This window comes from Xenopus laevis, chromosome 1L, assembly GCF_017654675.1.
Source record: "Xenopus laevis strain J_2021 chromosome 1L, Xenopus_laevis_v10.1, whole genome shotgun sequence".
Lineage (NCBI taxonomy): Eukaryota > Metazoa > Chordata > Amphibia > Anura > Pipidae > Xenopus > Xenopus laevis.
This window is the reverse complement of record NC_054371.1, coordinates 112,667,589-112,693,324: the sequence shown is the minus strand read 5'-3', so window position 1 is coordinate 112,693,324 and position 25,736 is coordinate 112,667,589. Positions and strand designations below refer to the sequence as shown.

Sequence of the window (25,736 nt, the reverse complement as noted above, 5' to 3'; positions counted from 1 at the left end):
GTAATCAACTCTGTCCAATTCTCTCTATTTGTTGTCCGTTTTTCATTGATCCTTGAGTATGTGCTTATATTTTACAGACATTACTTCCATGCCAAGCCCCCAGGATGATTTAAAGTAAGGCAATTCACCTAATATCTTGATTCCAAGTTACATGGCATTGTAATATATTGTTCCTTTTGGTTATGCTATTCATTTTATATAGTATGTGTTCATAGCCATTGTGGGTATAAGGGTATATGGGTAATATATAAAATTAAAGGGATTCTGTCATTTTTATTTCTAAATTACATTGTTTACACTGCAAATAATTCACTCTACCATATAAAATTTCATTCCTGAAACAACAAGTGTATTTAGTTGTAATATTGGTGTGTAGGCAGCCATCTCAGGTCATTTTGGCTGGTCATGTGCTTTCAGAAAGAGCCAGTGCTGCACTATGGAAATGCTTTCTGAAAGGCTATTGTTTCTACTATTCAATGTAACTGAATGGGGTTACAGTGGGACGTGGGTTTTACTATTGAGTGCTGTTCTTAAATCTACCAGGCAGCAGTTATCTTGTAGCAGGGAGCTGCTATCTGGTTACCTTCCCATTGTTCTGTTGTTAGGTTGCTGGGGGTGAAGGGAGGGGTTATATCACTCAAATTTGCAATACAGCAGGGGCTCCTGGGAAACTGACAATATGTCTAGCCCCATGTCAGATTTTAAAATTACATTTTAAAAAAACACTTTTTCCATAACAGTATCCCTTTAAATGGATTCTTTCATGATTTTAATGGTTTACTTTTTATTTCTAAATTACATTGTTTACTGTACACATTTTTCCCCCTACCATTTTATTCTTGAACCAGCAAATTTTTTTTTAACAGTAATATCAGTGCTTTGTGCCTGATTCTGAGCTTTGAGAAGGAGCCAGTGCTGTGCAATAGAACTGCTTTGTGATAAACTATTGTTTTTCGCCTTCTCGTGTATACCGCTTCCAGTAAGGATTTTTTGCAACTTAGTTAGGATCAAGTACAAGGTACTGTTTTATTATTACAGAGAAAAAGGGAATCATTTTTAAAAAATGTGATTATTTGGATAAAATTGAGTCTTTGGTAGATGGTCATTCCGTTATTCAGAGCTTTCTGGGTAAGGGGTTTCCAGATAACGGATCCCATACTTGTATCTATATCTCCTTTACTATACAAGCTAATATAGGCTAATGGTCCATAGTGTATTTTAGCTGGCGGAATAGACAAGTATAGACAAGTTTTGCCTGTTCATCCACTTGCTAAAATTCAGGACAGTAGCAGCATATATATAGTGAATAAAGTACCCTCTCTTGTAAAATATAAGGATATTATAAGTTACCGAGGAGTTTCATGACCATATAAAAACACGAGTCCGAAGGCCGAGTGTTTTTATACAGGTCATGGAACTCCGAGGTAACTTCTAATATCCTCTTATTTTGCAACAGGGGGTACTTTATTTATTATAATACACAAGTTTCAGTGAGTCATGTGACAGAAATGACATGACATCAGAACTCACCGTTTATAAGGATATAATTTACATTCATGGCTTTTGTGTATTATATATATACAGCCTATGATGAAGCTGCTTTGCATATACATTTTTTCAGTGAAAACAATGAGGGCATTTTTTTCCGCTGAGGAAAATTAGAGAGGCTTCCAATGAAGCCTTTTTTTACCTTTCTCTGGAACAGGTAGCAGTTAATCAGGTTTCATTTGGATATTTAAAAAAAAAAAAAACTTGACGGACAAGAGCCTTTTCCAAACTGTATTACTATGCTACTTCATTACATGGCATAGGACAGGTGTGATATAGTTGTTATATGTATATGCTAGCGAAGACAAAAATGTCACTTTTAGATACAAACATTCCAATGAAATAAGTTCTGACAGGATATCTCATCTGTATATATTATTCTGCAGAATGTAATGGTCATTAGGAGAATACCCATCAGCACTAAAACAATAGTGTTACACTATTTCTATATTCATTTAGCCGGATGACGTTTCTTTTTAAAAGGATTCATATTTATTAATGTACAAAACTCTGTCCACCAACTGGAGCAATAACGTAGGTGGCAAACGAGTTATAGTGATCAACGTGTTAACATTTCTATGCCAGAACAAAGCTGAAACATTTTGGTGATTACATTTTAGAATATGAAAGATAATAATTTGAATTAACTTACTTTTATGTTGCATCTTGTAATTTAATTTATCTAAATAGATTTCTTGAAAAACAGGTGATTTCATGTAAAAAAAAGTAAAACCAAGCAGAAATGTGACAGCCAATATTAAAAACATTGTCTTTATGGAGGAAAGCATCTTTAAATAGCAGCACCCTACGATTTTCCACTGAAGAATGCTCCAAGTAAGTCTGCATTTGTGAGACAGTCTAAAGTGTATTCAGAGAAAACCACACCCTACTATGTCTTCCTATTGGATATTACCTGTGCTGCCAGTTTTCCAAAACAGGTATTTAACTAATTTGCTGATTCACATCAGTTTAGACTCTATAAACTGAAAATGATTGATCAAAATACTTTGTTCTGCCTAGTATTTATTAATAATTAAATATGAGTAATCATATGAACTCTGTCCAATCCTCTCTATTTCCTCTCCGTTTTTCATCCTTGAGTATGTGCTTATATTTTACAGACATTACTTCCATGCCAAGCTCCCAGGATGATTTAAAATAAGGCAATTCATCTAATATCTTGATTCCAAGTTACATGACATTGTAATATATTGTTCCTCTTGGTTATGCTATTAATTTCATATAGTATGTGTTCATAGCCATTGTGTTTATAAAGGGTATATGGGTAATATATGCCTAGTAGAGAACACGTTTCCCAGGAAGCATACATTCAAATTCACAATTCAATTGAATTCTCAATTTAAGATGTTATATGGAGGGAAGGGGTCTAGGTAGAGTTGGGAGGTAGGGGGTTTTGAGGTTTGGGTTGAATTCTCCTTTAATCATACATACTGTAAGCTGCATGAATCCATATTGGTGGCAAAAAAATTCTGTTGGGTTATTTAATGTTTAAATAATTTTTAGTAGACTTACGGTATGGAGATCCAAGTTGTGGAAAGATCCCTTATACAGAAAACCCCAGTTACTCAGCATTCCATATCCAATAAGTCCTATAACTGTATATTTACTGGTATGGATGCTTTGTATTCTTTCTCAGAAGACCCATAATCATACTAAGAGGGGCGAATTTGATCATGACATGATGTAGAGAGAACTCTGTCTGGCCCTATTCTAATCTAGTTACATTCCCATTAGTGATGTACGGGCCAACCCGTTAACCCGCGGGTCAGGAGGGTTCAGGCTGATCTTAGCACACTCCTTGTGGGTCACGGGTGGGTTTGAGTTGAACTCTTCTTCCTGCTCTCACCACCCACGACTTTACATTGCCGGCTTCCTTCTTATGACACTCTTTTTTTTTACCCTTGTGCTCCGTCGGCCCTTTTGTGACATCATTGGTGAGGCAGGACATGTCTATATATAGAGGGGAGTAGGCAGGTGCAGATCGGGTCAAGTTTTTCTCGACCCACACATCATTAATTCCCATTGTTATGCTGCTGGGTGGGGGGAAAGGGAAGGGGTGATATCACTCCAACTTGCAGTGCAGCAGTAAATAGTGACTGTAGTTTATTAGAGCACATCACATGACTGAGGGCACCTGGGAAACAGACATCATGTTGAGTCCCATGCCAAATTTCAAAATTAAATATATACAAAAAAACAGTTTGCTCTTTTAAAAAACAGATTTCAAAAACAGATTTCAGTGCAGAATTCTGGTAATACTTCAGTATTTTCCCCCATGTTTGTTAGGTCGTCAGGTAGAAGATATTAGAAGTCACCAAGGAGTTCCATGACCATATAAAAGCATGAGGCCGCAGGTCATGGAACTCCGAGGTGACTTCTAATGTCTTTATAAATTACAGTAGAGGGTACATTATCAATTATAATCTACAAGTGTGTGTATATGACAACTTTATTTAGAATCATGAAGACAAGATATTATATTTTGTTTCAAATGTTTTATTAAGTTATTTGAGAGGTCTTTGCATTGGCAATAACAGTAATGTTTACATATATTATTCGTATGTTTTGTTAATTTGTATAATAAATTTGGTTGTTTTTTGGTTTTTTTAATACATTTGTAATTTTTTGTAACACATCAGTTTGAAGAAAGTTTGAAATCTAATAGGCTTTGAAAACTTATGTTTTATCAGATTCTGATGTGTATATACATTTTCTTGTGTAAGTTTATAAGGTATATTATATCATTAATAATACTATCAATATACCTCAACCCACTTACTAGGTTTTCTGGTTCTTTTGAGCAAGCAGACAATGAATCCACACCAATGAGCGTATAGTAAAGTGATGTATTGTAAAATAAATCAATTGATTGTTCTACATAAATGATTACACTCAGACTAAACAAAAATTACACATTACACAAGTCTACATTGTTGTTACTAAAAAAAGTAGGGGAATAGAGTTCAGCTTCATCTCTGCCTACCCCTCTGGTCTTCATTCCTCACATGTTGTCTTGTCCCAGGTTCCTCTGGCTTTTCCAGCTCTCTAGCTGCCTCCTCTTAGCTGCCCAGCCCCCTTTCACCTTTGTCCAGCATTCTTTTCTCCTGGGTTCTCACCTGCCCCCACAGAAACCCTCCCAACTGCCAAGATGCTGTGATAAAACCCCAACTTGCCTACATCCTGCTAAGCAAGTTTTCTCGCATACAAAATCAGTTGTATGGTCCCCACAGCAGACATAGGCCTTAGTAATCACAGGAAAATCTTTGTTATGATAATCAGGGCTTCATGTAAGTTCCCTGAACAACAGCTTTCATATTAAATAACAAAATCAAGATGGCAATTTCTTACAAATCCCCACCTAGAGGGCAAAGGACTTCAAAAGTAGAGAGCCCTCTAAATATACAAAACATTGCCAATGCAAGTACACCCATTAATATACTGTTACTGTATGTATTAGAGCTGAAAGTGATAGGATTACTGAGACCCAAATGATGTAACACTCACAAATATTTTAAATTTGGGATACTGTGAGTTGAATTTTAACCTAATTACACAAACACTCACAGTTGTTCATACTCATAATGTATAACCCTTCAGCCAGTTAAGAGACCCCACACCCCAACTTTTAGAGGTTTAATATCCAGCTTATTGTGCTGCTTTGTCTGTGCCCCACTTACCACCTGACCCTGCTCCACCCAGGTCTGGGCTGGATCCCATCTTAGACCCCTACTTTTAGCAAACCATGGTCTTTGCATTTTGGTGTTTGCAACACCCAACACATTTCTGCTTACCACAGTTTTCATATTAAAGAGACCACACAGGGAAAACATTTTATTATTTTAGGGTAGGGTGTAAATGTCTGTGGCACATTTTATTAATCAGCATAGCTGGAAAGAGCACCTCAATTCAGCAATAGGCGTGAATGTAATACCAATACTGGCCTCAGGAAATTCAGAAGATACACTACACTAACGTGTGCAGCATTATCTTGGCCAAATCACTAGTGAGATGTTTCTCGCCTTTGTCTCAGTATTTCCATATCAGTTTCATGCCTGATTATCACAACCCAACAAAACAGAAATTAGCATTATTATCAGAAGACAGATCATTTGGGACAGACCCCACACAAGACTGTAGACTGTACAAGACATGTAGACTGTATATTGGAGTGTTGTCACTCCACCTTGGCAACTGTAAATTTCACACAATGCAATGCAATGCAAACAATAACAAACAAACTTTGGAAAAAAAAAGTCAAAAGAGAAAAAAATATAGAGTGAATACTGCTTTGATTGGGAAACACATACTGATGTTGTCAAGCAGTATGCAGTCTATGTTAAAATGTTATAAATATGTTGCTGCTAAACCAAGAGTAAAAGAAAACGTCACTCAGGCAAAAATACACCAAAAATAAATATTCAAAATATGCCTCAGTGCTATTTACTCTTCTGTAGACTAAAGCAGCAACCATTTTCAAAACTCCACAGTGCAGGCAATTCTAACTATTAAAAACAAAAATATTTTAGAATTTGTTAAACCTGACTGTACCATATAAATTTAGAGGCTTTTCCTTAAGTACAAAAAGTGAAGAAGAAAAAACCAAATAGGTAAGGTCCTCTATAACTCTTTTTTTTCCTGTGATAAAGGGGGGAAGGGAAATTCTTCTTTTTGTGATTTGCCATCCTGTTACCTGGAAAACAAACTCATAGAAGACATTAGCACCGATTTAAATGTTGGGAACAATTACCTCCCACTGAACTTCTGTTTTGACTGACATTTGATCTCTTTAATGTATAAAACTCAGATTTGAGGCTTTCAATCTCAGTTTTAAACTTTCCCCATGCATTTTTCAGGGTAAAGTTTTCTTTATTAGCCTTTCATTCTGAGTTTTAAGAACATGGTAAGGAATCCATGTATTGCAACTCTTGCTTTTATTTTGGAATCCCCACCTAGAGGACTTCCAGCTTTCATTTTCATTGTACATATTCTTATGATTGTTCGTGTTGCAAAATTGCATGGTACAATTTCTTGCTATGTGCCCAACTCTGGAACATGCATAGCATCTAAACACTTTCTTTTGTGTACATTTTTTATCTGTACTGTACACACTTTGTTTCTCAGGGTGGGTAGCCTTTATGGCAAACACCCTTTCACTGCTAGGCTGCTTCCTGGGTTGAATAGGTTTGTAAACCTGTTCTTTAGGAATGTCCTGCTTTTGTACCGCAGGCCAATTTTTGTACATCTCAATGTCACTATAGGAGGCTTGGCCTGTCTACAACAATCCACATTTAGCATTTTACTTTTGACTGCTAATTCAAAATTCATATTGCTGTCTTTTATGCAGTTACATTTCTATCATTTTTAGCAATGTTCTCTACTTTAACTGCAGAAACGACACAATCTCTTGCTCCTAACTGAGCCTTTAACTGTTTAAGCTCAGAATGATCAGCCCCTACTTTTCTGAAGGTTGCAACCAAACTTTCTGCATCCCTCAGCCTTTGTTTGAGCTGCTCATTCTCTATGGAAACCTGCTTGCATTCTGTAGTAGTGTGCTGGTTGCTAACATTAATAGCAGCAGCATTTTCTACAGAAAATTTTAGAGAATCTACTAACACATTTAAACAATGAGCCTTTTCTTCGAGATTCCCTTTTTGCACATTTAAAATTTTATACTGTTCTGCTATCCAACAGGCAGCATAAACCAGTGCACCTTTACCCGTTGACTTAGAGAGAAATTTGTCATGAATTGCCTTGAACACATAATCTTGAGCCTTAGCCCATGGATCTGGAGATCCTTGCATACATTTAATAATCTGTCCTGAGCATTTGACCATGGCCATCTTTTTAGCTAAAACATCTATGTTAACAACAATAAAAACAATGAAAAACAATCAATTAATTTAATACACAATATTACACACTCATAAATATGGATTAAATGCCATGCATTGAACCCCTACACTGGATCACCATTTGTAAGTTATATAGTATATTATATCATTAATAATAATATCAATATACCTCAACCCACTTACTAGGGTTTCTGGTTCTTTTGAGCAAGCAGACAATGAATCCACACCAATGAGCGTATAGTAAAGTGATGTATTGTAAAATAAATCAATTGATTGTTCTACATAAATGATTACACTTAGACTAAACAAAAATCACAATATTTACAGTTACACATTACACAAGTCTACATTGTTGATACTAAAAAAAGTAGGGGAATCGAGTTCAGCTTCATCTCCGCCTTCCCCTCTGGTCTTTATTCCTCACATGTTGTCTTGTCCCAGGTTCCTCAGGCTTCTTCAGCTCTCTAGCTGCCTCCTCTCAGCTGCCCATCCCCCTTTCACCTTTGTCCAGCGTTCTTTTCTCCTGAGTTCTCATCTGCCCCCACAGAAACCCTCCCAACTGCCAAGATGCTGTGATAAACTCCCAACTTGCCTACATCCTGATGAGCAAGTTTTCTCACATACACAATCAGTTTTATGGTCCCCACAGCAGACATAGGCCTTAGTAGTCACAGTCAAACCTTTGTTATGATAATCAGGGCTTCATGTAAGTTCCCTGAACAACAGCTTTCATATTAAATAACAAAATCGAGATGGCAATTTCTTACACATGGTTTTTATGGAATTCCTTGTGGTTGTTATATGTGTATTGAAATATTTGAATTGTTGAATATACAATTTGGCCCAAAAAGGGATTCTAGTGTATTTTTAGTAATTCCTGTCTCTTGTTGTTGTAGGGAGATATTGGTAGTTAGTACTGGTTGTTGTTAATTGCTGATGATGTGGATGGTTGTTCATTTTGTGTTTCCTGAGGAATAATAGTGTTTATGGTTGTTTCATCTGTTTTTTATAGTATTTTTGAAATTTCCATCTGTTTTTTTTTCATTTATTGATGAGAAGTTATTGATGCTGCTTAAACCTTTATGTACAGATATTTGAACTATTTCTGTTGGTGGTAGATTGCTGTCTACTAGCTTCTGGATAGTGTTTTTTTACTGGAATGGTCTGTTACAGATGCCTTTAGTTACATTGATGACATTATCATTCTGATTTTGTGTACACCTATCTTCATGTTTCTAAACCACAGTGAGTAGGTTAGTTTGAAAGTAAAGTTTTGTGCTAAGTTGCTATGTCACTGTTAGTTTTTTTAAGGTGTTGTAATTTTTCTGTTGTTTGATAAAGTTTGCTTGTTCTTCTTGTGTTAGAATTTGAAACCTTGTTGCCATCTTTGTATACACGAAAACCTGTTTAAAGAGGTAAATATATTATTCTGATTTATGATGTGTAAAGGGGTAGTTGACCTTTAAATTAACTTTTAGTATGATGTAGACAGTAGTGTTTTGAGACAATTTGCAGATGTTTTTTTTTTTTAGTTTTTGAATTATTAAGCTTTTTGTTCAGTGACTCTCCTGTTTGGGATTTCAGAAGTTATCTTGTTGCTAAATTCCGATTTACACTAGCAACCAGGTAGTGATATGAATGAGAGACCACAAGATGAGTGCATACCAAAAAGATCATAAGCAAAAATAACTAACTATAACTATAAAAAAATAACTATAAATTTGCGGTCTCAAAAAGCAATAAATTTTGGTTGTTGTGGTGAGTGACCTCCCTCCCACTGTCATTTAAAATCTGGAAAGAGGCTGAAGAAATAGGCAAATAATTTGTAAACTATAAAAAATGAAGACCAATCGAAAAAGAAAAGTACATATTATAATATACTAAGGGTTAAAGGGGTTGTTCACCTTCCAACACTTTTTCAGTTCAGTTGGTTTCAGATTGTTTACCAGAAATAGACTTTTCTACTTTTACTTTCTATTTTCTATGTGTGAGTTTTTTCTAATATAGAAGTGTTAAGTCTAATTTTCACCTTCTATAGCAGCTCTGGGAGGGGTCGCCGACTTTCTAAACTAAAGGGTTAAAGGGGTTGTTCACCTTCCAACACTTTTTCAGTTCAGTTGGTTTCAGATTGTTTACCAGAAATAGACTTTTCTACTTTTACTTTCTATTTTCTATGTGTGAGTTTTTTCTAATATAGAAGTGTTAAGTCTAATTTTCACCTTCTATAGCAGCTCTGGGAGGGGTCGCCGACTTTCTAAACTAAATCTGGAACCAATTGAAGTGAAAAGGTGAACAAATACTTTAAAACTCTATTTCTAGTCAAGTTTTTTAGTGAAAACATTTTAGAAAAAAAAAACCTCACATTTTTAGAGATTTATTATGCCCAAAAGCTGCTAAATGTCAGAATCTGAAAATTCTCCATATAAAATCTGTCAAATTCATGTAAAAGTCATTGGCAGCTGTCCCTTTAACCATTTGAAGATGTTTTTTTCTCAAATTTTGGGAGTTTTAGGGTGTTTGATGCTGGTTTTCATTTGAAAACTTAGGGGCAGATTTATCAAGGGTCGAATTTCGAAGTACAAAAAACTTAGAAATTTTACCATCGAATTAAAAAACTTCAAATTCGAATTCAAAGTTTTTTCAGCGAATTTGGCAATCCTGCGATTCGAATCAACGATTCGAACTATTATAGCGATCGATCGAAGGATTTTTATTCGATGTGTAAAGACTTAGAAAATGGTTGTAGAAGGTCCCCATAGGCTAACATAGCACTTCGGCAGGTTTAATTTGGCAAAGTATTGAAGTCAGCGCTTTTTTAAAGAGACAGTACTTCGATTATCGAATGGTCAAATATTCGAACAATTTTTACTTTGAATCGAAGTCGAAGTAAATTCAAAGTCGTACTATCCTATTCGATGATTGAAGTATCCAAAAAATTACTTTGAATTTCAATTTTTTTTACTTTGAAAATTCCCTCAAATTCACTTCGACCCTTAGTAAATCTGCCCCTTAATAAATTCGAGTTTATCAATTGGCATTAATGGTTGTTGTAGTAAGGTTCTGTCAGTAAAAAAGATTGCTGTGCAGTATGGAAAAATGAACAGTGAGAAAAATGGCCATTGACTTTAACTGTTTTCCGTTTTGCAAATCTTTGGGTGAGGCAAAGCAGGACAAATTTGTTCATTACCGTTGGGGACTACAGGACATATTTCATAAAATTTGATAAACCCAGAGGGAGGGAGATATGTGATATAAAGTGTGTACAGAAGTGATAGTTTTTGGAAAAATTTTACATTTTACAGTTCTCTTTAAAATAAATGCTGTTATATAACGTGTGTGCTTTTTAGCACAGTGAAGTAATTTGATGTAGTGCAACGCCATACAAGTCTTTGGGCGTCATTTTTGTGGCGAAAAAATTCACCCATCCCTATATATGAGTTACTTTTTTGAAAGCTTTGCTGACATCTTCCTTTATATTTAGTGATAGTATGTGTGTCACTTGCATATAAACAGCATGTTCTGACTTGTAGATTATATAGTGAATAAAGTACACCCTCTTGTAAAATATAAGGATATTATAAGTTTCATGACCATATAAAAACACGAGGCCGAGTGTTTTTTTTATGGAATTCTGAGGTAACTTCTAATATCCTCATATAAATACAGGGGAACGTTATTTATTATAATACACAAGTTTCAGTGAGTCATGTGACAGAATTGACATCAGAACTCAACGTTTATAACCGATGACATCAGAACTCACCAATTACAAGATATTCATGGCTTTTGTGTATTATATATATATATATATAGATATATAGTTTAACCCATAAACTAAGCGTAATAAAGTTACCTGTGCGTCGGGGTAGCCCACCGCGCCATCGGTGGGGATGCCCGCCGCGTGGTTCTTAGGCGCCGGAGCCGCCGCCATCTTTGATTCCTAGGGCGTGCGCCTCTTAAAGGTACAGGCGCGCTGGCGTGATTGCGCCAGCGCGCATTGTCACACGTTTTGGCGCAAACTTTGATTGTATTTAAGGCCCATACTGACCCCCAGCCAGTGCCCGTGATAGAACTTGATTTCTAGTGGTTCCTGAGCCTTGTGCATCTGATCCTGTACCTGTTTGTCCTGATTATCCGGTCTTGACTATTGCCTGTTCCCTGACTAGTCTGCATTCTGTATCCTGACCCTTGCCTGCCTTCTCTTCTAGCTTAAACCCTTGATTGACAACCCGGTTTGACATTATCACGGGCCCATGGAGGACGAAAGTCACGATGAAGCTGCTGCTGTTCCTTCAACTACCACCGAAGCGCTTCTTACCACTTTGTTACAGCGCTTGGAGGACCATGAACAGAAGCAAAATTATCTCCTGCAGGGTTTCCACAACCTAACCCGACAGCTGGAGACTACACAAGCTTCACAGAAGCAACCTGTTCCTGTTCCTGCTCCTCTTCCTCCTCCTGTGGGTTCAACCAGACACCATGAACCCAAAATTGTGTTCCCCGAAAAGTTCAGTGGGGATCGCACTAAATTTTTTGTCTTTAAAAAGGCATGCAAGCTGTACCTTAGTTTCTTTACTCACTCTTTTCAATCTGGTGAGGAGAAAGTAAGATTCCTCATGACCCTGCTTTCGGGTGACCCCCAAATTTGGGCCCTCAGGCTGCCTTCCTCTGACCCTGCTCGTTATTCCCTTGATACTTTCTTTAACAGCATGGCAATTCTTTACGATGACCCGGATCGTGCATCTTCTGCCGATACCGCGATTCGTAAGTTACGCCAAGGGAAAAGGGATGCGGAGGTGTACTGCACCGAATTCCGCCGGTGGGCAGCAGAAACTGGGTGGAACAATTTGGCTCTACGGAGTCAATTCCGTTTGGGGTTATCTGATTCTGTCTGTTTAATTACCCCCTTACCTTCTAACCTGGATGATCTCATGTCCCTCGCCATCAAGGTAGATAGAAGGCAAAGGGAGAGAAGGGGTGAGAGGAGTACAAACTTCTCTGGGGTTACTAATATAAGATCTAATGTGGTGACCAATGTAAAATCTTCTAACCCCTCTGTGCCTTTACCTCAGGAGGAGCCTATGCAATTAGGCATATCCCATCTAGCTCCTGAGGAAAAGGCACGCAGGCGTTCCCTGGGTCTTTGCATGTACTGTGGTGAAAAGGTTTCTAAACCAATGCTCTAAGAGGCCGGGAAACTCCGGACCCTAAATGGAGATGGGGAGCTCCATTTGGGTGCAGGAATTTCCTCTCCCCAATCTGCCTCTAAGGTTCTGTTACCAGTCAAACTAACCTGGCCTACGGGCTCTGTCAAGGTGTCCGCTTTTGTGGATTCAGGGGCAGAGGGGAACTTTTTGGACGCTGCATTTGCAGCCAAACATAACATTCTATTGGTTCCTCTAAGTTCCCCCCCCCCTGAAAATTTGGGCAGTGGACAAAAGACCCTTAGGATCGGTATAGTGTCTTTTTAGTGTTTATTTTTCTATGTCTATTAATCATCTGCATGGTGAGGAGATAGCGCTGTACCTTATTGAGGGTGCTACTTCTCCTCTCATCTTGGGGTTACCATGGATCCAGAGGCATAACCCTCTAATTGATTGGGTTTCAAAGAGAGTAGTTCAATGGGGTTCAGGGTGTGAGGGGGTCTGTATTCCTCAGGTAGTAGCTACTACATCTCTAGAATGGTTACCTGCAGCTTATGCTGAGTTTGAGGATGTTTTCTCTAAAAAGGCTGCTGAAACCTTACCCCCACATCGGCCATACGATTGCCCAATTGATCTAATCCCAGGGTCTACACCTCCTCGTGGGAGAACCTACCCTCTTTCATTGCCAGAAGCCCAGGTTATGAAAGAATATATTCGGGAAAACCTGGAAAGAGGCTTCATTCGGCCTTCCTGTTCTCCTGCGGGGGCTGTGGTTTTTTTTGTGGGGAAAAAAAGATGGGGGTCTTCGTCCCTGTATCGATTATAGGGGTCTCAATAAGATGACCATTAAGAACCGCTATCCCCTTCCCTTAATCTCTGAGCTGTTTGATCAGATCAAGTATGCTAAGATTTATACTAAACTAGTAATTAGGGAAGGGGATGAGTGGAAAACAGCGTTCAACACCAGGGATGGCCACTACGAATATTTGGTGATGCCATTCGGTCTTTGTACGCCCCCGCAGTGTTCCAGGAATTTGTCAATGACATCTTTCGGGACCTGCTGGGGATATTCGTAGTGGTCTATCTTGATGACATTCTTATTTTCTCTTCTAATCTGGGTGAACACAGGAATCATGTTTGTGAGGTCTTACGTAGACTTAGAGAAAATAATCTGTATGCAAAACTTGAAAAGTGTTCTTTTGAGGTTACCTCTGTTTTTGGGGTTTAACATTTCTAACAGGGGTCTTGAGATGGATCCAGGGAAGGTGAGAGCCGTCCTGGAATGGACCCAACCCCTCTCTTTACGAGCAACCCAAAGTAGTTGCCCCAATCACCAACTTGACCAAAAAGGGTGCTGACCCTAGTATTTGGCCCCCAGAAGCAGTTCAAGCTTTCGAACGCCTCAAAAAAGAGTTCAGTTCTGCCCCTATTTTGCAGCATCCAGATACTGCCTTGCCATTTATTGTGGAGGTAGATGCCTCTGAAGTGGGTGCTGGGGCAGTCCTTTCCCAAAGGCACCCGATAACCAACAAGTTACATCCCTGCGCCTTTTTCTCAAGGAAGTTTTCGCCTGCAGAGACAAACAATGATATTGGAAACAGGGAATTGTGGGCCTTTCAGGAATGGCGGCATCTACTTGAAGGTGCTAAACATATGGTAACAGTATATACAGACCATAAAAACCTGCTTTACATAGAATCGGCCACACGGTAAAACCTAGGCAAGCTAGATGGGCATGGTTCTTCTCCAGGTTTAACTTCTCTTTAAAGGGATAGTGTCATGGGAAAAAATAATTTTTTAAAAATGAATTAGTTAATAGTGCTGCTCCAACAGATTTTTTTATAATCAATTTTGAAGTCTGACATGGGGCTAGACATATTGTCAATTTCCCAGCTGCCCCAAGTCATGTGACTTGTGCTCTGACAAACTTCAATCACTCTTTACTGCTGTACTGCAAGTTGGAGTGATATCACCCCCCTTCCTTTTCCCCCCCAGCAGCCAAATATAAGAACAATGGGAAGGTAACCAGATAACAGCTCCCTAATACAAGATAACAGCTGCCTGGTAGATCTAAGAACAGCACTCAATAGTAAAAACCCATGTCTCACTGAGACACATTCAGTTACATTGAGAAGGAAAAACAGCAGCCTGCCAGAAAGCATTTCTCTCCTAAAGTGCAGGCACAAGTCACATGACCAGGGGCAGCTGGGAAATTGACAAAATGTCTAGCCCCATGTCAGATTTCAAAATTGAATATAAAAAAATCTGTTTGCTCTTTTGAGAAATGGATTTAAAAAAAAAAAAACATGTTTTCCAATGACAGGATCTCTTTAACATACAGGCCTGGATCTAAAAACGCCAAAGCTGATGCACTCTCTAGGAGGTTTGAATCTACCTCCTCTGACTCTAATGAGTGCATTCCCATCATTCCTAGGGAGTTGATTGTAGCCGCATTGGATTCTGACCTCTCCACCTTGTTGTCCCCAATCTTCTGCTCCTGCAGACACTCCCTCTGGGAGAATGTTTGTGCCTGAGGAGCTGAGGGAACAAGTTCTGGAAGAGGTTCATAACTCCAAAATGGCTGGGCATCCTGGCATTGCCAAAACTATTTCCTTGTTAACCCGCCATGTGTAGTGGCCTTCTTTTAAACAGGATGCTAAGGTTTTCGTGAATTCCTGTCCAATTTGTCAATTAACGCAAACTTTGATTGTATTTAAAGCCCATTCTGACCCCAAGCCAGTGCCTGTGATAGAACTTGGTTTCTAGTAGTTCCTGAGCCTTGTGCATCTGATCCTGTACCTGTTTGTCCTGATTATCAGGTTTTGACTCCTGCCTGTTCCCTGACTATTCTGCATTCTGTATCCTGACCCTTGCCTGCCTACGACAACTACGACTACGACCCAGCCTGTCTGACCATCCTTCTGCCTAATCCTTTGTACCGTGACCTTCGACCCAAAAGACTCTGCTAACAGCCGTGCCCCTTTGCCAGCCAGAACATCTTGCCTGGCACCCCTCGTTAAGTCCAGGTGGCACCCAAGTAAGCTGAGGGCTCCTCCCGAAGCCCAACGGTGGTCACACTACTGGTGAAGCCGAGACCAGGGTACTTGGCACTTGTTCTGGTATTGGGTGCCGGTCGTGACACTAAGAAGAATAATATATAAATGGTAAAAAGAAGCCTGGCCAGAGAAGCATTGTACAGGTATGGGACCCATTATACAGAATGATCTGAATTACAGGAAGGCTGTCTCCCATAGACTCCATGTTATCCAAATTTTTAAAAATTATTTTCTTTTTCTCTGTAATAATAAAACAGTAACTTGTACTTGATCCAAACTAATAAATAATTGATCCTTATTGGAAGCAAAATCAGCCTACTGGGTTTATTAAATCCTTACATGATTACAGAAAGATCTGTTATCCAGAATCCCCCAGGTCCCGAGCATTCATAATAACAGGTCCCATACCTGTATTGCTTACCTTGTTATCAATAATACAAAGGGATTAGGCTATCCTTTAATGTTTTACTACTGTTGAGAGTATATAGATCATTGGAAATTATTATTATTATAATCTTTATTCTTTTATTAGACCATTGTAGTGTTTCTGATGTTGTAAGGTTTGTACTACTGAGAATGAACTAGGAGACTTTCTTGCAGTAGGAGATCTGTATTGAATCAGCCTAGCACACTCTAAGATGTTTGCATTATTCATGTATTATTGTGCTATAGTGACACCTAGGGGCAGATTTATTATTATTTTTATTTATTCAAGTTCAAGAAGTGAGCTCTTTATCTCACTCAAGCTTTTTACTTATTTTTACTTTTTTGTTTCCACCCAAGCTTGCCATGTTACAGGTAGTGAACTTTGTATTTCTGGGAAAAAAAACAACCAAAGATTGTGGGATTGGGATTTAACTGATTATTTTTAACCTTGTTTCTTTTTAACCTTGTGTTGCCCAAACACAGCACTAACATGAGTGAGCATTTAATGGACATAACATGGTCTTCTTTCAGATTATGTTGCAAAAACAACTTTATAAGAGAGTAGTTAAGACATTGCATTTTAGATATATGAAAGACTTTTCATAAGATTAAACTCAAAATTTTTTATGTTTAAAATATGTATTTTAACAAATGTCTTTCCAGGATTGCTAGTGCGCTGAAGACATTTTGTTAGTATTTAGTTAGTACAGGTATGGGATGCCTTATCTGGAAACCTGTTATCCAGAAAGCTTCAAATTATGAGAAAGTTGCCTCCCATAAACTCCATTTTAATAAAACAATTCAAAACTTTAAAACATATTTCCTTTTTCTCTGTAATAATAAAACAGTAGTCACTGTGATTTAAATTTTTTTAACTGCCCTCAACCCCACCAATTGAGTTGCCCCTCCCTGCAGAACAAGCTTTCATATGTCTCTTATGTTTAGGATGGGTCTTTGCAGTATCACTAGGGGAAGGGTATAGTTGAACTAGAGTTCTCAGGGTGAACAAATCAGCTGGGTGACAGTGGTTCTTAATCAATTAACAAGAACTTTATTGAATAACAGATTAGGGTCAATAATGCCAAGTTATCCTTAAAGTATAGATGCAGCCCCCCCCCATTGTATTATTAGCAGAAGACAATAGCAAATACAAAATACTGTATTATACTCAGCTTAATTATATTATGGTTGCAACCTTTCAGTTTGTGGAACTTCAGGCAGGGGGTGGAGAAGAGACATCACAGGATGGGGGGTGGTGACATCACAGGGCAAGGCGGTTGATGTAAGACGAGGGACCAAGACATAGGGGACAAGACCGTGACACAGTGATCAGACAATCGCCACATCAGTTAAGGAGAATCCTCTCCAGATTTCCTAATTTTGAAAAATCGGCAGACAGTTTTGACCTGGACAGCCCTTCTGAAAACCAGGCTGTCTGGGTCAAAACCGCACAGGTGGCAAACCAAGACTTAATCCAGAAAGAGTGGCCCCTGGACTCTCTGGATCCTACCTGCTTTTCAAGCAGAACACTAAAAGCCTGGCACATGGTGATCTCTCCCCTTTTATCATCTAGGCAGAAGGACACGCCATAATATCACAGAACTAAAGAGAAACACCTCCCTCTATGGCTTTCCTTTGCGTAATATAATTTCTGAGAAAATTTAATCATGTAAAATGTAAAAGAAACACGTATTGAGGACAAAAGAATAAAATATAAACCCTGATGTTTATGCAAACTAATGTCAATTTTATTATAAAAGGAGGAGATGCACAATGATTCTTAAAATATATTTTATTTACTGTAGTGAAATGATTGTAATGCAATCATTGGATGCACTTTACTGAATGTATACTTATTTGTGTTTTTAAATAGCTTCTAGACCAAATGTACTTGTAGACAGGCATTTTCTGTATAAAGTGTTTCTGTTTTGTGCAAGCTGTATGTTTCACAAAATGTGTATCTGGACAGTGTAGAGTTAAATATTTTCCCACTGGCTTCAACTTGCACGGCAGCTAATGCAAGCTCTTGGAAAACCGTTCCTCTCCCTGCAGACAGACCCTAATTTGGAGCTGTGAAGGGAATCCAGGACTGTTTTGGTATTGATGGTACAGATCGATCCTGTCCTTGTGAAAGTCACCATCTGCTCGAGAGATGTCTGACTCCATCCTAAACAACTCCTGGCCGTTCTCTAAACTTCGGTGGTCATTCAAAAACAGGTGAATAATAAAATGCTGCGTTCTGCTTTGACAAGAAATCAGCCATTTCAGATTCTTACACTGTAATAACAGCACTTTAAGGCTGAGCATTAAAGGAGAAAGTTGGGCAAGTAGGTGTCATGCAAAAATGCACAGTAGCACTGAGAAAAAGTCACACAATCAATATTTGATTCAAAACATTATTTACTGTGTTCATATGTTTTGGAAAAAAAAAATTTCTCCAAATTTTCTAATTTCCTATTTGCTTTTTGAGTTAATTGGACTCGTTTGAGCTATATCTACTTCTGGAAAGAAAATTAAACAGTGACTAATTATTGTACACAAAGCATATACTAAAATACTAATATTCTACTACAGTGGTCCCCAACCAGTGGCTTGTAAACAACATAATGCTCATGCCAAGGCCGTAGCCAGTATTTGCAACTTGTTGCAGATCCGACTTCAAAGTAGCAAATGCGCTGCAAATGGCGCTGCTGCTACTTCCTTACCTCTTCCTTCCTGCACAGCTGCCCACACACTTCCTGCTGCGCAGTTACTCTGCAGATACGCTGTCCAGGGACCCTCCATCAATTCCAGCGATCCTCCTGCTACAAATACGGTAAGTGCACGTTTTTTTACACACTTCACTTACCTGCCCTTACACATACTTACAGTACATTTATACACTTACACACACATTTTAGTAAAGTATTTTTTTTTTTAGCACACTTGGTCCCTTTTGTACACTTATTTACACTTACTTGCTTACACTTTTTATACACAATAACTCACAAACAGGTGGGTTTTTTTCATTCATTAATTTTTTAATTTCATTCTTATTCATTGTACCATTTGTTTTGCCTAAAAACATGTTATTTTGACAGCGTGACTACTGGATAATCGATTTTGCCCACTAATTACGATGTCAGATCAATTATTTTGTTATTTCATTGATTTACGCTATTTTTGTAGTTTTATTGCAATTTTATCCCTGCATTATTGTTCCTTATGTATCCTTATGTAGTTTTGCTGTTTGGTGCTTTGGTATAGAAAGATTTATTTTACTTAGTTTGATCCACCAGAATATGTGCTTTCCAAAAATATATGGTTTTCTGGGGGTCTTTTTACAGTTTGGGGGTCTTACGGCACATAATGCACAGTTGGGGCTCTCTTTTCTGCAGCTTAGTTGGCTAGTGTGAAAATTCATATGCATGTTTTTCATTTGGGGTCTGTACATGCCACATTCTTTGGTAAATCTATGCATATTGGGCATCAAACTATTCAGTAGACCTCTGACGTCCATATTTAGAGAGATTTTTCTTTCTACGTAAAACATTGTGTGCGCTAAATGCGGCAAACTGCAACATTTTTAGGCGATTTTCAGAAATGTTGTAAAAACCTCTACGTTTAGAAAAGCTTTGCAGTTTGGTAGTTTGGTGTAGAAAGACGTCTTTATCTTTGTTGGATTCGTCAGAATGTGTACTTTCCAAAAATATATGGTTTTGGGGGGTATTTGCTGTTAGGAGGGTCTTGAGGCACATAATATGAAGTCAAGGGTCTATGTTCACAGAAGGCGAATGGACACCGGAGAAAACTCATATGCACTATTTTCATTTGGTTCTGCACATGCCAGCTGCCTTGGGATATCAATGCATATTGGGCATCAAACTGTTCAGTAGACCCTTGGCATCAGTATTTATGGTATTTTACAATTGTATGTAAGAAATTGGGTGAGATAAATGCGACCAATTGCAATATTTTTAGCCGATTTTCAGAAATGTAAAAACCGTTGCTTTTATCCCCAAATTTAGGAGTGGTTTGTGGCTTGGTACTTTGGAGTACAAGGATATGCATAGCCAATTTGGATTCGCAGGAATGTGTACTTTCCGAAAATATATGGTTTTCTAGGGTGAACTTACTTTTTTCTACCTTTGCCCCCCCCAAACGATGTAAATGTGTTGATTTTCCAGCACCTGAAATGACAGACCTTATGGGGGTCTTCCTTTTGGGGCCCCTGTATGCCACGTGCTTGGGTACACCTATACATATTGGGCATCAAACTGTTCAGAGAACCCTAGGCTTTCATATTTGGGGTGATATCTCTTGATATCTAAAAGTATGTTGGGTAATACGATGCAGCAGGGTAGAACTTTTGAGGTGATTTTTGGAAATGTCACCAAAATCACCAAATTAAGGAATGGTTTTGCGGCTTGGTACTTTGGAGTACAAAGACATGCATACCCAATTTAGATTCAGGGGAATGTGTACTTTCTGAAAATATATGGTTTTCTGCAGTGAATGTACTTTTTTCTACCTTTGCCCCCCCCCCAACTATGTATATGTGTTGATTTTGTAGTACCTGAAATGACAGACCATATGGGGGTCTTCCTTTTGGGGCCCCTATATGCCACATGCTTGGGTACACCTATAAATATTGGACATCAAACTATTCTGAGGACCCTAGACTTTCATATTTGGGGTGATTTCTCTTGATACCTAAAAGTATGTGGGAAATGCGATGCTGCAGGGTGGAAATTTTGAGGTGATTTTTGGAAATGTCACCAAAATCACCAAATTTAGGAATGGTTTGCGGCTTGGTACTTTGGAGTACAAAGATATGCATACCCAATTTAGATTCGTGGGAATGTGTACTTTCCGAAAATATATGGTTTTCTGGGGTGAACTTACTTTTTTTCTACCTTTCTCTACCCTTTTATAAGAATTTCACCTGGCCCAGTATCCCAGGGCAGAATGTTGTCTTTCCCGTATTATGGATTGATGAGAGCTTATTTAATAATTAAAATATTTACTTTTTAACCCTTTAAGTGCCAGCAGAATTTCACATTTTGGTTACGTGAAATGCCAGCCGTTTTTTAAACATTTTGTGCTCTCTCACTTTAGGGGCATTTTCTGAGGGGAAACCTATAGTTTATCTAGGAAAACTATACAATGTTTTTTTCGGTAGAAACTGAGCTTTCTAAATCTGCCTGAGTTTTTATGTATTTCCACCTGTGCAAAAAAATGTATAGTGCTAAATACCAAAAAAAATGAAAAATTACCATTTTTCATAGTATATCAATTTATACCAGAAAAATATTTCATTTTACGGATGAAAATCCAACTGATTTGGAAAGCCTTATGTCTCTCGAACGTGCCAATACCAGATATGTATAGTTTTAGGGAGATTTAGGACTTCTGTACAGCAAAAACTCCCTGCAGTATATTACCGAATTTTGAAATTTTGAAGGCAGAAAACGGCATACTTTAGATTCCAAGGCAAAAAATCCTGAAACAGTAGGTTTACCCCAGAAAACCATAAATTTTTGAAAAGTACACATTCTGCTAATTCCAAAATCTCTACTCCCAACTACCAAACATAAAAGCTTGTCTGGACATAGCGGTTTTTCTAATCTGGCATTTAGAGACACCAATATGAAGTTAGCACATCCAAATTGTTCAGAACTTTACTTCAGCTACTGAAAAATCAACACATTGACTGCAATTTTTGTGAGGTAAAAACACAGAAATATATGTTTACCCCCCAAACCCATATATTTTTGGAAAGGACACATTCTACAGAATCTAAAATGGGTACCCATGCCTTTCTGTTCCAAACTACTGAGTTGCAAGGCTTTCCCAAAATTGTCGGTTTTGGTGAAATATCTGAAAATTGCCTCAAAGCTTCAACTTCCAAGCACCATATCACCCATGTATCATTACGTACTAAGAAAAAGCACCCTAAATATGATTGCCAGGGTTCCTCCGAACATTTTGGTGGCCATTGTTCATAGGTTTACCAAAGTATCTGGCATTTAGAGGCCCCAAAATGAAGTTAGCAAATACAAACAGTCCTGTGGGTAACTTCAGCTAATGAAAAATCAACACATTGACAGCATTTTTGTGGGGTAAAAACACAGAAATATATGTTTACCCCCCAAACCCATATATTTTTGGAAAGTACACATTCTACTGAATCTAAAATGGGTACCCATGCCTTTCTGCTCCAAATGACTGAGTCGCAAGGCTTTACCAAAATTGTCAGTTTTGGTGAAATATCTGAAAATTGCCTCAAAGCTTCAACTTCCCAGCACCATATCACCCATGTATCATTACGCACCAAGAAAAAGCACCCTAAATATGATTGCCAGGGGTCCTCCAAACAGTTTGGTGGCCATTGTTCATAGGTTTACCAAAGTATCTGGCATTTAGAGGCCCCAAAATGAAGTTAGCGCATACAAATAGTCCTGTGGGTAACTTCAGCTAATGAAAGATCAACACATTGACTGCATTTTTGTGGGATAAAAACACAGAAATATATATTTACCCCCCAAACCCATATATTTCTGGAAAGTACACATTCTACTGAATCTAAAATGGGTACCCATGCCTTTCTGCTCCAAACGAATGAGTCGCAAGGCTTTCCCAAAATTGTCAGTTTTGGTGAAACATCTGAAAATTGCCTCAATGCTTCGAATTTCCAGCATCATATCGCCCATGTATCATTATGTATCACAAAAAAGCACCCAAATTGTGATTGCCAGGGGTCCTCCAAACAGTTTGGTGCCCTCTCTGCATATGTTTACCAATGTATATGGCATTTAGAGGCCGCAAAATGAAATTAGCGCATACAAATAATCCTGTGGGTAACTTCAGCTAATAAAAAAATCATCACATTGACTGCATTTTTGTGGGGCAAAAACACAGAATTATATGTTTACCCCCCAAATCCATATATTTTTGGAGAGTACACATTCTACCGAATCTAAAATGGGTACCCATGCCTTTCTGCTCCAAACTACTGAGTTGCAAGGCTTTCCCAAAATTGTCGGTTTTGGTGAAATATATGAAAATTGCCTCAATGCTTCAACTTTCCAGCATCATATCGCCCATGTATCATTACATACCAAGAAAAAACATCCTAACTATGATTGCCAGGGGTCCTCCAAACAGTTTGGTGCCCACTGTGCATAGGTTTACCAAAGTATATGGCATTTAGAGGCCCCAAAATGAAGTTAGCGCATACAAATAGTCCTGTGGGTAACTTCAGCTAATGAAAAATCAACACATTGACTGCATGCCTTTCTGCTCCAAACTACTGAGTCGCGAGGCTTTGCCAAATTTGGCGGTTTTGGTAAAATATCTGAAAATTGCCTCAAAGCTTCAACTTTCCAGCATCATATTGTCCATGTATCATTACCAGCATAAAACATCCTAAATATGAACTCCAGGGGTCTACTGAACACTTTGATGCCCAATATGCATAGATTTACCAAACTATGTGGCGCACAGAGACCCCCAAATGACAATAGTGTATATACATTTTCACGGCTGAAGCGCAGGCTGCTGCAATATAAGCACCTGGTGTGTGTATTATGCGACATTAGACCCCCCTAACAGTACAGAGACCCCAGAAAACCATATATTTTCAGGAAAGTACACATTCTGACGAATCCAATATGGGTAAATATGTGTTTCTACTGCAAACTGCCGAATTGCAAAGCAATGCTGAACCTAACGGTTTTTATAAAATTTTTGAAAATCGCCACAAAGCTTGAATTTTACCCCATTACTGTATATGCCCCACATTTCATAACTTATCAGCATAAAACATCCTAAATATGAACGCCAGGGGTCTACTGAACACTTTGATGCTCAATATGCATAGATATACCAAACTATGTGGCACACAGAGACCCCCAAATGACAATAGTGTATATACATTTTCACAGCTGACGCGCTGGCTGCTGCTATATAAGCACCTGGTGTGTGAATTATGCGACATTAGACCCCCCTTACAGTACAGAGACCCCAGAAAACCATATATTTTCAGAAAGTACACATTCTGACGAATTCAATATTGATAAATATGTGTTTTTTACTGCAAACTGCCAAACTGCAAATCAATGCTGAATGTAACGGTTTTTATCAAATTTCTGAAAATCGTCACAAAGCTTGAATTTTACTCCATTATATGCCCCACATTTCATAACTTATCAGCATAAAACATCCTAAATATGAAGGCCAGGGGTCTACTGAACACTTTGATGCCCAATATGCATAGATATACCAAACTATGTGGCGCACAGAGACCCCCAAATGACAATAGTGTATATACATTTTCACGGCTGACGCTCTGGCTGCTGCAATATGAGCACCTGGAGTGTGTATTATGCAACATTAGACCCCCCTAACAGTACAGAGACCCCAGAAAACCATATATTTTCAGAAAGTACACATTCTGAAGAATCCAATATGGGTAAATAAGTGTTTCTACTGCAAACTGCCAAACTGCAAAGCAATGCTGAATATAACGGTTTTTATAACATTTCTGAAAATCATCACAAAGCTTGAATTTTACTCCATTATATGCCTCACATTTCGTAACTTATCAGCATAAAACATCCTAAATATGAACGCCAGGGGTCTACTAAACACTTTGATGCCCAATATGCATAGATATTCCAAACTATGTGGCGCACAGAGACCCCCAAATGACATTAGTGTATATACATTTTCACGGCTGACGCGCTGGCTGCTGTAATATCAGCACCTGGTGTGTGTATTATGCAACATTAGACCCCCCTAACAATACAGCGACCATAGAAAACCTTATATTTTCAGAAAGTACACATTCTGACGAATCCAATATGGGTAAATATGTGTTTCTACTGCAAACTGCCAAACTGCAAAGCAATGCTGAACGTAACAGTTTTTATCAAATTTCTGAAAATTTTACCCCATTATATGCCCCACATTTCTTAACATATCAGCATAAAACATCCTAAATATGAACGCCAGGGGTCTACTGAACACTTTGATGCCTAATATGCATAGGTATACCAAACTATGTGGCGCACAGAGACCCCCAAATGGATATATAGTAGATAAAATTTACAAGGCAAAACAAAATAAGGCAGTAAAGAGTGAAATGTAAAAAATCCAATAAAACCACAAAAATCAATGTTTTTTTTCCAGACTAGTGTAATCGGCTGTCAGAATCACAGTTTGAATATTTTAGCAGGGCCAAATAGGTTATACGTCTAGAAACAAGTAAACACAACATATGCAGAGTTGGAAATGCAATAAAATGGCTAAAAATTCAATAAAATGGCTAAAAATGCACCAAAAATAACATACAAAAGGTATTGCACCGTACGGTTAGCGAATACGCTATTCGTAATGGCAATAAAACATTTTTTTCAGCCAAAAAAAGAGACAATGTGATAAGAAAAAAAAAAAAGCCACAATGCCATGTATGTGCGTGTGTGTGTGTACAATTGGTAAATTACATGTTATGTGCGTGTGAGCGTGTGCATGTGTGTGTGAGTGCAGTGAGTGTAAGTGACCCCCCCAATCCCCAAAAATGTATGTGTAAGTGTGAATCTAATGTGTATTACTGTAATAAGTGTGTGTTGGTGTGTTTGTGTGTGTAATTGTTGCACTAACCTGAAAAAGTTACTGGAGATTGTTGCAGACGATCTGGAAGGGCCCCA

General features: G+C 38.2%; 2 protein-coding genes across 3 annotated transcripts in view; one reads left to right on the top strand and one right to left on the bottom strand.

Annotated features, from left to right (window-relative positions):
- The window catches only part of LOC108712940 (beta-1,4-galactosyltransferase 1), a 54,970-nt gene extending 52,267 nt beyond the window's left edge, over positions 1-2,703 (bottom strand). The window contains exon 1 of one of the 2 annotated variants that reach the window (XM_018255492.2): positions 2,201-2,703. In XM_018255492.2, the coding sequence (XP_018110981.1) occupies positions 2,201-2,336 (136 nt within the window). In that variant the 5' untranslated portion in view covers positions 2,337-2,703. The remainder of the gene's footprint in view (positions 1-2,200) is intronic. The other variant, XM_018255483.2, reaches the window with a different exon arrangement.
- Positions 2,704-17,970: 15,267 nt separating this feature from the next.
- pex11g.L (peroxisomal biogenesis factor 11 gamma L homeolog) overlaps positions 17,971-25,736 on the top strand; it is a 38,006-nt gene continuing 30,240 nt past the window's right edge. Inside the window, exon 1 of the mRNA XM_018255443.2 lies at positions 17,971-18,264. The gene's annotated coding sequence lies outside the window, so the exon portion shown is untranslated. The remainder of the gene's footprint in view (positions 18,265-25,736) is intronic.